Source organism: Humulus lupulus, chromosome X (assembly GCF_963169125.1).
Source record: "Humulus lupulus chromosome X, drHumLupu1.1, whole genome shotgun sequence".
NCBI classification, from domain to species: Eukaryota; Viridiplantae; Streptophyta; class Magnoliopsida; order Rosales; family Cannabaceae; genus Humulus; species Humulus lupulus.
In genome coordinates this window covers 72,155,976-72,167,701 of record NC_084802.1, presented here as the reverse complement: position 1 = coordinate 72,167,701, position 11,726 = coordinate 72,155,976, and the positions used below count along the sequence as shown (strand labels likewise).

The following is an 11,726-nucleotide window of genomic DNA, read 5'->3' as shown; positions in this document are numbered from 1 at the left end:
ATATAATTTATCATTATTCTTGTATTTACTTTTGCAAATTTTAAAATAAAAAATAACAAAATAAAATATTTGAAGGTGTAATTGATACAAAGTGTAAAAAAAATAAAGATTACAATAAAAAAAATAATATTTAAGTTGAATGTGGATTCTAAAATTATAATTTAATGTGTCTTAAAAAAAAAAAAAAAAAAAAAGTTAAATCAGATAAATAAAACAGAACGGTCCGCCGCACTTACATGCCTAAAGCAAATAATAGTATAAAGATTTAATCAGTACTAATGATAGCGTTAATGTATAGAGGTTTCTATTTGAACACGCTCAAGGCTTAGACAACTTTAGTGCTGGTGCGTATCATGCAGGAAGGAATGCTTGCCTACTACTCACAATGTCAATAATAGTAATATAGGCAGTGAGTGTCGTGGTCCCCTCGTCAAGCTGTCCAGCCAGTTTTATGTGTATTCAATCCACCGTCGTTTTACTCTTTTTGTATTCTTTTTACAACAATAATTATTCAAGGCTTTTTCAAAAATCAAAATACATACATCGCTATCTCATAAAATAAAGGCGTGCATGCGACGTAAGTACAGAGATATACGGCCGAAGATAAAGCCAATGCAAAATTAAATCACAACCCAACAAAAGATTATCTCACACACATCTCCTTGTAACAAAAACAAGGACAAAAACCAGTATTCACTAAAACAAACAGATGCAACTCAATAACTAAGAACTAAAGAAGTTATCGAACACAACCATAATAACATCCATCTCTTTGGGTACAAAACATTTTTTTCCTTATACAGAGAGTTTTCCAGCAACCAAACTTACCAATTATACATTCAAACGAGATTCTCATAGTTTGTTCTCTTTGCACTAAAATGGCTATCAAACTAGGTGAAAAGGCAAAGGCCCTTCTTCACAAGTTGCATGATGAAAGTGGAAAGTAGTTTCGCTCTTTGCAAAGTTTTGATACATCAGGAAAACAAGAGAACCCCACTACAGAGAAAAAAAGGAAAGAAAATAGATTTGACAAGAAAATACCAAAAGGGTGCCATGCCAAGCAAGGGAACAATGAGGACCCCAAGACAGGGAGGGGGGCCGTGCGCCACTGACCACTCTCTCTGTTCTCTTTGATCAAATTAAACCAATCCTTTTTTGACTGGAGAACTACCTTCCATGCACAAGTGAGAGTGTGCAACTTTCTCTTTTACTACAGAGACTTGAGAAATGATCAGCACCATTTATCACAACATAAAACACCTTATCATTCTAGTCCATATATGACGGTGATGAAGCCAGAGTTGGCAAAGTTCCACTGTAATCATTTGACGAAAAGACATGTTGAGGGTTTCAAGCTTCCTCTTTACCAAATGCGTATCTCATATCATCTTAACACTGGAAACTCGTGTAGACAATAGCTAATATTAATACGTACCCAACTTATTCAGATCGTACCTCCCTTTATATACTTATAAATCGAAGAGAACTGCTAATGTCAAAACTACAAGTACAAAACACTCACACAAAAGGAACTGAAACTCAGTGAGACTCAAGCCCAAAAGATTTAGCCTTGTGCTTTAACATTTTCAAGTATTGGATAGCTTCATCAAGAACCACGATGGGATCCTTGCCCATGCCATCAGGAATTATGCTTTGCAGAATGCTGACAGTGTCACGAATTTTTTCCTTTCGAATCTTCTTGTTAGTGGAAGAGAAATCCAGTTCTCTCAACCCAGAACTTCTGTTGTTGGCACAACTAGATTCTGCATCATCCTCTAACTCAGCGGATCTACAGGGTCTCGCAGAACTTGCAGCGTCCATATGCGATGGTTTCTCATCACAATGCTTCCGCTTCTTAGTTGTTCCAGCACAACTAGCAACTTCGTCTGCACTTCCCTCGAACCAATCTCCTGTATCATGAGCCGTCACTGTACTCGGAGAATGACCAGTGCTAGTAACTTCATCATCCTTTGCAGAATCAAAGTCATCCTCATCATCTGAGTAAAGCAAGGCATCGAGTTCTTCTGTATCTTCGTGCATCTCACTTTCTATGCCAGTTTCATTATTTTCATGAGATTCATTGGTTAGAACTGGCTCAGACATATTTATCAAGAGTAGTTCAATTCCATTTTTTTCTCCACTAATATTACAAGTGCCATTGGGATCTTGCTTCCAAGATGCACAGCAATGAACCGATGTTCCTGCTGCAGAACTGAAAATTAAAGTTGTTCGATCCCCAGATTGATCAACAACAAAGAATCTCCGTGAAGCACATCCAGATTCTACATTAGGTTTCAGGGTCTCCCCACAACTTTCATTGTGGCATGAAGGAAGTTTCTCTTTGAGACCAGATGTTGAAGCAGGCACAAAGGCCTGTCTGTAATGGGGCAAACAATAAAACCAACCATGAGGTTCACTTGCTTGGCCAACCTGAGCAGCCCCTGACAATGCGTTTGTCAGCAAGGTACCATTCATGGTCATTTTATTAGTTCCTGAGTTCATATGTCCAGAAAGCCCCAAGTCCACTGGTGAACCCAAGGAATTAAAATAGGGTGATTGCAAATTATAGTGCAACTGAGAATTCCAGGTTCTGCAATCCTGACCCATCCAACTAAAACAAAAACCTACAAGATAATTCATACAAGCCATAAATACCATAATCTAACAAATTACAAAAATGATACAGAAAAATTGGGAATAAAGTTTCGCAAAAAGGATGGTAAAACATACCAGAAGGAAGTATGTACAACTAGATTAGCTGATTACTCTCTTTCTTTGAACCAAAAAGGAAAATAACTAAACACTCCAGCTTAACTTGAACACAAAAGCGCGAACGTTAATTCATCTACGTTACAGGTTTTAGCAAATGACGAAAATATTCAGCCTGCAAAAACATCCCAAAAACAAACGCAGCAGATACCCTATTAGCTTTTTTTATAAACACCATCAAATGTGAACAAAATATAAACGCAACGGTTGAAAGCAAATCAGTTTTAAACAGCCAATTCTCATCATTTAAACTTCAACGGTTAACAGTGATAGAATTATCTTTGAACACTAACCTGGCAATCCTGGAGGGGTTGAAAGCATGCTATAACTCTAACAATTATGGTGGCGCTCCCAGCAATCCCATTTTCGTGTTTTAATGCCCGAAATCTTGTTTGGCTCGCTGCTTGGCACACCATCACTACCTCCCAAATCCCTTCAAATATGAAGAAAACCACAATCTTCCAAGGACAACACTTCTAAAACCGTAGCAGGACGCAAATCAGAATTCAACTAAACCGAACGAAGAGATAAATTCCACACGATATATCACCAAAGCACCAACGGGAAATAAAAAGATCTAAAAAGGGAAACTGAAGCAAAAGAAAGTTTGTGTATCTAAAGTTAAACAATCAGCAAACTAAGTTTAGAGAAGAAAAGGGTTGTAGCTTAGTTCAGCTAATCTGCCGGACATAACAAGGAACGACAATGAAAAACCTGGACCCCATGTGAAGACAACGCTGTAAAATGGCTTGAGAAGACTATGAAAAAAAATTACACAGTTTGGAAAGACAAAATTTACAGAATAACTCTACAATACAAGTTCAAAGAGATGACTTTACGAAAAACATCAACAGAAAGAGTCATCCACCACCGCATACTGTTCAATGCAAACCCACAATACAGTAGAGATAGATCTCCACCACTGTTCCCTCTCCTCAAAACCTCTATTAAAAAATCCTGCAACGAAATCTTCAACAGTATCAGATGAAAATAACAATTTCTTATTTGCAATTCACAGAAGGACAGCACAAACTGTTTTATACCAAATTCTCATGAAACAAATAGATCCATGGTGCAATTAGCTAAGTGAAACAAAAGTTAAGTAAAATTCATACGAAGCAACAAACAAAACCGTGATATGGCAAAAGGGTGCTGTAAAATTCGGAGAAGAAATTGAAATGAGAGATTATACTTTGAAAAACAACTTGAAACAATTAGTGAAAAGAAAAAACTGAAAACTCAGAAGAGACAAATGAAGCCGAAACACATGAAATATAAGAGAAGCTGCAACGTACAGTGAAGAAACCAAAGAAAGCAAAAGCAAATAACAGAGTAGGAAACTATCACGGCATTCAACAATGAACTCGATCAGCAGAGAAACCAAAAAGCGTGGTTTAGAAGAAGAAAATACGACCCAGATCGGAGAACACGGAACAGTATCAGAAAAAGAAGGGTTTTGGGAAAAAAAATGAGACGAAGAAGGAAGCAGAGGAGGGAGAGTGAGAAGAAAGAGTGCAAAGCAAAGGCGAAACTTCGAGGGTGCACAGAGGTTGAGGTTATATGGAAGTTAAAATGACGAAAAGGTCCCTGGTTATAAGACTAAATTAAAAAGAGAGCCATCTCTTCTTGAGTGAAGTGGGTACTAAGCTGGTTTTATGGTTGATCCGTGCGTGAGGAGTGCACGCAAGATATTAGTGAACAATGATGAGGCACAGCACAGCACAGCACAGCCCAACCCCCAGAGCAGAGTTTTCTTTCTTTCTTTGGTGGACCCTTGCCGGGTGGTTTTATCCTTACCTTCGGCTTAGGTCAATTGTTGACCCATAATAAACCGATCTCCCTTCGGTTCGACTTAACCATGTTTAGGTTAGTTTGGTTTTAAGTAGCTTGGTGGTGTTATTATTTCCTCCAAATATTGATCTGTTAAGAATAAATAGGATTTGCGGCCATACAAAGTGATTAAATTCATAGTCGTGTAAAGGAGATTTTCTAGAACATCCGCTAGGGCATGTGGAACCGTCTCTCGTTTGGTACCAGTCCAATATTTTGTTCATCCAATTTGTGGCGGTTTACAATCAATGTTTTTCTGAAGTTAAATTTCATATTATATGGATGATAATTTACTCAAATTTTTTAATATGTCAACATAAGTTACTATCCTAAATACATGACAATTTTAATTTTTTAGACGAAAATACTCCTAATATTCAAACACTCATTCTCTCTTTCAATCTGAACTCTCACTCTCTAACATCTCTCATTCTCTTACTCTCTCTCTCATTCTAATATTCTAGATCTCGAAAAAAATACCAAAATTTGAAAAAAAAAAGCTCATCTAAAACAGACATTTGAGTGAAAAAATATGAACCTCCAAAATTTACGTCAAATTTTAGTACAAAGCATGGACATTGCATTGAAAAAGCATCGTTTTGGCAAAAAATCAAGTTTTCAGGATTGCATCGCAATAGCATCGAAACATCATCGATTTTGCATTGAAAAAACATCGTTTTGGCCAAAAATACCATCGATTTTGCATCGAAAAAATATCATTTGGGCCAAAAATCAAGTTTTCATGATTACATCGCAACAGCATCAAAACACCATTGATTTTGCATTGAAAAAGTATCGTTTTGGCCAAAAAATAAGTTTCCATGATTGCATCGAAACACCATTGATTTTGCATTGAAAAGCATCATTTTTGCCAAAAATCAAGTTTCATGCAAGAGCATTGAAATTGCATCGAAAATGCATCATTTTGATGAAATTTAGATGCTTTTTTTATGGTGTTTCGATGCAAAATCGATGGTGTTTCGATGCTCTTGTGATGGAATCATGAAAAACTTATTTTTTGGCCAAAATGATGCTTGTTCGATGGTGTTTCGATGTTGTTGCGATGCAATCATGAAAACTTGACTTTTGGCCAGAACGATGCTTTTTCGATGCAATGTCGATGCTTTGCACTGAAATTTGACAAAAACTTTGGAGGTTCATATTTTTTCACTCAAATGTCAGTTTCAGATGATTTTATTTTTAAATTTTGGTATTTTTCGAGATCTATAAGATTAGAATGATAGAGAGAGTGAGAGAATGGAGATGTTAGAGAGAGAGAGAGTTCGGATTGAGAGAGAAAATGGGTGTTTGAATGTTAGGGGTATTTTTGTCTAAAAAATTAAAATTGTCATATATTTGGGATAGTAACTGTTTATCGAGATTTTCGGAAACTATATTAATGAAAAGTAAGCGAGATTAATGATACGGAATTTAGAAGGTATAAACAAGATTTTTACGTGGTTGGGGCGTTAATGAGCCTTAGTCCACAAGACAGTTGTATTAGAGCTTGGAAAGTCTTTTACAATGGAGTTTCTCTCTATGTTTCAACAGAGTCACTGTATACAAGTCGAAGAGAGATCCTTTCTCCAGTGCTCTGTCACCTGTATTTATAGGCTCACAGGAGCACTGGGCTTGGGCCCAGGCTGACCCGGGCCCAATAAGGATATAAATACCCTTGGCTTCTCTGTCAGAAGCCCAATACAAAGGATAAAAATACAAAAGACTAAGAATGATCAAGGCCCACTGGGGCAGCCCAAGACCTATATTTCGCCCGACAAAATGGGGCTTTTGCTCTGGGCATTCCGAGTTACGAGGCAGATTTAGGGGACAAAGTCAGTCAGTGTACTGGCAGCGCAGGTCTGAACCAGCGGTGTGCAATCCCGAGGTGGCCTTTTCCGCAGGTGAAAAGTGGGGACAACCCCCACGCGTTATGGGGCGGCTTCAGGGTCACGGATGCCTTTTCCTGCCAACCTGGAGGGCTTGACCCGGGTTCATTTACCTCTGTCCCTCTTCGTTTACCGCAGGCCCGGATCGTTTACCAGGCTCCGGTAACGCTTTGCGTACGCCTCGACCGTAACCCCAACTGGCTATACGTCTCCTAGACAATCGTCCTGGATCATCTTTCCTGGACACCGTCTGGGTCTGGACCCACACTTAGGCCGTTATTCCCGGTCACTCCCCTGCTAAGCGGGCCTGGGTTGGGCCCAAATCCAATTGCCCAGACTATGGGCCTGGACCACCGTCCCGGGCCCAAGGTAGGAAATGGGGATAACATTTACCCCCCAAGCCTTCGCCTGGGTTTGCGAGGTGGAGGCTTTCCTTGCTCCCGGATACTCCACGGTTGCCTTTCTAGTTCCTACTTAGAATCGTGGGTTCGTGGCAAAGGGCAGTGACGCTAGGCGCACGCAGAGCCCAGACCATTTACCAATGTCCGGGTCCGTTTACTGAAGTCCCGCTTCGTGGCGAGGGATACACGTGTCGCCAAGTGACTGCTGCAACGATGGCACTTGACCTCGAAAGGTCACCTAACCACCTCAAGGGTTGCTAGGCCTAGGTTAGTGCGTCAACACGGATTTCGAAGCGTCCCATCCGCACGGGGGTCCTTCATTAATGCTTCTGCGCTGAGGTGGACCATAGGATGGGGCGACCTTTGACATTCGCCTCTCCTGGGACGTTGGATTGAAATGGTGAGGATCCAACTCTCGAGTGCTCATTAATTCCCCTGCACGATTTTGGACCGTCCGATGGGGGAATTTCTATCTGCTGGATTAGAGACCAGGATTTGGGTCTCTATAAATACTCCTCAGACATTCATTTGAAACTTTTACACTCTCGAGCCATTTCAAGAACTGAGGAGCTGTTTATGTCCGATATCACCGACGACATCTTTCACCGCCTGCTCACTCTGCGCCGTTGCCTCTTTCCAACAGTTCCAGTGTCCGCACCTTCGCCTTCACCAGTTCAAGAACGAGATTCTACCGTCCATACCGTCGGACAACCACCATCTTTCACGGCCAGCTATTCACAGTAAATCTTTCTGTCCTTCTTGGTAAATACATGAACGTAGGCTGTCTTTTCGTTCATATGCTTAGGCTGCTAGAACTTGCTTACGCTTAGGAATAGTGCTAGGAAGGCTCCCTGGTCCGAGTTGCTCCGGGTCCAGATGCTTCCTAGACAGACGGTGGAGCCTATTTAGTAGCCCATTCTTCGTTCCCGATCTGGGTCTCGTGGTTCTCTGGTGAACCCGGACCTGATCCGTAGGGGATTCCAAGCAGTCCGTAGGAGGCCCCCCATACCTTAACTGACTTTCTTGGGTTTTGGTATTGACTGCTTGGTTTCTTTTCTTTGTTCCCAGATCGTTAGCCATGAAAATGGGCGTCACCCTTCATTCGGAGGAGGAAGTCAACAGGGCCCCCGTCGCCCTACTCGGGTCCCAGACCCCCAAAGGCAACAGATGGGAGATGGACACATTGCCGAACTTGTTCCGGAACTACCGGATGATGTACGTCCTGGAGAAACGCCTAGGCATAGAGTCCACTCCCGGACTCTTCCACAACCGCCTGGCCAGAATAGAGGAGCGGGCGCATACTTTTGTGGAAGGGTTCGGGGCCTGGAGCGCTGGCCACATCAGTGCGGGTGCCACACTCCCGCTTCACGACTACTTCGTGCGGTTCCTGACATACATGGGAATCGCACCCTTCCAGCTTCTACCTCAAGCCTACCGACTGCTTGTGGGATGACGTGTCTTCTGCGCCGTGAAGGAGATCGTGGAGCCGACCCCCACGGAAATCCTGTACTTCTACAAGATGGAACCGCAGGTCAATGCCAAGGACAAGACCTTGGATGGCTTCTATAGGCTGAAGCCGTGAGGTAGCTACTCCGCTCCCACAAGCTCCTGGAAGCATCTCCCGGACGTCCAACATTACTGGTTCATGACGTTCGGGTTCCTCGTGGAGAAGAACCCTACGCTGCTGCTGGACTTCTAGCGAGTGGGTAAGTACTTCCCCGACCCTTAGCTGGCCAGTTTTTCTTTTTCTTTTCCTCTCTCTTTTTTTTTTGTTTCTCATCATGTTACTTCGGGTGGCAGGACCCTTTGCCCAGACTCCACTCACCCAGTTCATCTTGGAACGGAGGAGGTTTTACTCCGGGTTGAGCGCAGAAGACCTGGGCGTAGGAGGCTACATCAACACGGACAACCTCCGACTGGTTGGGATGCTCGCGGCCCACCAGACTATCGTCATCCCGAACCTTAGGGAAATCCAGTGCGAGAAGATTGCCGTCATAAGGGAGCAGCTGGCCCTGGAGCATATCGCGGAGGTGGAGACTGCAGTGCGAGCGGACGTGGCCAAGCGGAAGAGGGACTTGGCCTAGACGGAGGCGGCCGCTTCAGAGGAGCTGGAAGCCCTCTTCGAGGAGGCCCTGCCGAACACGGGTACCCCCAGGGCTAGCGTATCAGGGCGAGGTAACTCACCTTTGATCTTAACTTATGCTCCCCAAGTTGGGGACTTAGCTAGGGATAGGCTAACACTTCGAGGCCCCGCGTTCGGGGCTTACGGGGAGATGAGACCTTCGTCTCCCGTTCCTGTAGGCTCGGAAGCTCTCATGTTTTTGTCCGGGTTCCTTCAGTATGGGAATTTCTTGAACCCGGACGACATGGGGGATCGAGTCTACTCTTTCGCGTTGGATGAGTTGAGTCACGTCTGGGACTTAGATGAGGGTTCATCCCGGGTCACTCTTAGTTTTGATTTCAATTTTCCCGTTTAATTGTACTAACTCCTTTTCACTTGCGTTTGTTGCAGGAGACTCCGACATGTCTACCCCCGTGGACGAGATGAGGCAACTCCTCGAAGCCCGGGTCGTGAGGGCGGCCAAGGTCGCGGCCAAAAAGGCTGCCAAGAATCCAAAGGTGCCGGGCCCGGACCCCTCCTCAACAAGGAGACGCCAGGGGCGGAACCTCGACTCGACGAGGGTGCAATAGCCGCGGTCCCTGTCATGGCCATGGACCCGGCTGCCGTCCCCAGCGTTGCCCAACCCCCGGTGATCGATTTGGAGCCGGAACCCGCGGTAAGCGGGAGTTCCGGGAAGAGGGCCTTGGACCTGGCCGCTGTGGAGGCCGACACTGGGAAAAAGAGGCCCCGGATGAGGCAGGCTGGCTCAGCCGGTGAGTCACACGGGGAAAGCCGCCTCGCCGCGAAGGAGATTCCCGCATTACCGACCCTCCCAATACATCCGGCACTACCCGAGGAGGGGAAAGCCGTCTTGCAGGAAGAGCAGTTCCGGCTAATTTCCCAGACCTGGGAGAGTGGCCGGGATTGGAGAGATGAGACGTACAAGGCCCTGACGATTCGTTATCAGGTTGAGTTCCCTGAGCGCCCGACGGCCTTTAGCGTGCCCCAGCCGATCGTGGATCGGCCAGCTGCCGAGACGGGCTTTCACCCTAAGTTGGGGTAGGACACGACCCCTTTTGCGGCGGACCTATTGGACCAGGTGGGGAACACCATGTCTAACCTCCAACTCAAGCAGTATGCCACCATCGCCAACCCGGACATGTTGTTCATCTCCCAGGCTCTCCGCCATCAGGCCACCGCAGTAAGTTTACTTCGTGTGTTTTTCTTCCCTCTTTTCATTTGTTTATAAGGATTCCTCTAACTTTGCTTTGTTCTAGGATGCTCTGTTGTCCCATCGGAATGCTGACCTGGTGGCCGAGGCGGCCATGAAAATGGAGACACTCCAGTTGGAGCTGGAGGCGGCCGTAAATCAAAGGGAGGTCGCCAAGGAGGCCCTGGCCAGGGAGACGGCCCAGGCTTGGGAGACTTTGAGAAAAGCGGTTGCTCAGGCAGACGCGGATCGCGCAGAGTTCGACCGAGTCAAGGCCGGGCTCGAGGAGGCCTTATCTCGGAAAGAAACCGAGGCCAACGAGAGGGCAGCCCTTCTGGAGGCGGCTGCGGCTCAGTCTATCCGGGATGGGGAGAAGATCCAAGACTTGGAGACTCGAGTCCGCGAGCTGGACAGCTCTCTTCGTGAGGAGGTGACGGCGCATGAGGAGGCCCGCCGCGGAAAGGAGCAGGCGGACGACTTGCTGCATGTCAGTTTTGAGGAGGCCATCTACATGGCTTGGCGCAAGGACAAAAGCATGAACCTCCTGATCTTTCCCGACCCAGAATCGAAGAGGGCTGAATTCGAGGCCAAGGAGAAGGAAGACGTGGAGCTTCTGGAGGACGAAGCCTAGGCCCGGATCTTCACCTTGCCTTTTTTTTCTTTCTTTTTTATAATTTTGTAATAAATTTTTCGGACGTGCTCGCGTCCAAGACAATTTGTATTGCTTCCTCCAGTTTATCTTATTTCTGTTATTTCTTAGAAATTTCCTTTTATCACCGTGCATGCCTGATTCTGAGGGTTTGGTCCCGGTTCCAACGGCCTGGACTAGACCCACTCTGACTTTAGCTTGTCAAATTGTCTCAGTCCTACCCGCCTAACTTTTAACTTTGAAAAACTTGATGGCCTGGGCCAACAGGGTTCAGAGAGTTTACCGCGAAACTTGGATCCCTTACTCTGCCAGTCGCAGGCCACGACCTTGCCCTGGGGCATACCGGATGCTCTTCTCTCTTGGACATCGTTTGTCCGGGGTGGGACCAGCCTGAGGCTTGGTCCTCTTCTAATTTATACCCCCGGACATCGTTCGTCCGGGGGTGGGACCAACCTAAGCTTGGTCCTCTTTTAATTTATACCCCTGAACATCATTCGTCCGGGGTGGGACCAGCCTGAGGCTTGGTCCTTTTAATTTATACCCCCAGACATCGTTCATCTGGGGTTGGACCAGCCTGAGGCTTGGTCCTCTTTTAATTTATACCCCCGGACATCGTTCGTCTGGGGTGGGACCAGCCTGAGGCTTTGTCCTTTTAATTTATACCCCCAGACATCGTTTGTCCGAGGTGGGACCAGCCTGAGGCTTGGTCCTCTTCTAATTTATACCCCCGGACATCGTTGGTCCGGGGTTGGACCAACCCGGGGCTTGGTCCTCTTTTAATTTATACCCCCGGACATCGTTCGTCCGGGGTGGGACCAGCCTGAGGCTTGGTCCTTTTAATTTATACCCCCGGACATCGTTCGTCTGGGGTGGGACTAGC

At 45.4% G+C, this 11,726-nt stretch overlaps 2 protein-coding genes across 2 annotated transcripts; one reads left to right on the top strand and one right to left on the bottom strand.

The window, feature by feature from the left end:
- Nucleotides 1-625: 625 nt before the first annotated feature.
- On the bottom strand, nucleotides 626-4,310 carry LOC133804909 (transcription factor bHLH143-like). The gene is made up of 4 exons (XM_062243015.1): nucleotides 4,065-4,310; nucleotides 3,063-3,726; nucleotides 2,731-2,884; nucleotides 626-2,624 (listed from the first exon to the last, which is right to left on the bottom strand). Exon 4 carries the CDS (start codon nucleotides 2,605-2,607, stop codon nucleotides 1,540-1,542), a length of 1,068 nt encoding a protein of 355 aa, XP_062098999.1. The 5' UTR covers nucleotides 2,608-2,624; nucleotides 2,731-2,884; nucleotides 3,063-3,726; nucleotides 4,065-4,310; the 3' UTR covers nucleotides 626-1,539.
- Nucleotides 4,311-9,591: 5,281 nt separating this feature from the next.
- LOC133805943 (uncharacterized) lies at nucleotides 9,592-10,828 on the top strand. The gene is made up of 2 exons (XM_062244090.1): nucleotides 9,592-9,954; nucleotides 10,265-10,828. Exons 1-2 carry the CDS (start codon nucleotides 9,592-9,594, stop codon nucleotides 10,826-10,828), a joined length of 927 nt encoding a protein of 308 aa, XP_062100074.1.
- Nucleotides 10,829-11,726: the final 898 nt, after the last annotated feature.

Bases quoted from the DNA above. Each gene is read 5' to 3' on its own strand.
- LOC133804909 (XM_062243015.1), bottom strand. From the start codon at position 2,607: ATGGGTCAGGATTGCAGAACCTGGAATTCTCAGTTGCACTATAATTTG.
- LOC133805943 (XM_062244090.1), top strand. From the start codon at position 9,592: ATGGCCATGGACCCGGCTGCCGTCCCCAGCGTTGCCCAACCCCCGGTG. The intron at 9,955-10,264 runs GTTGAGTTCCCT...GCTTTGTTCTAG, and splicing joins CCCTGACGATTCGTTATCAG to GATGCTCTGTTGTCCCATCG.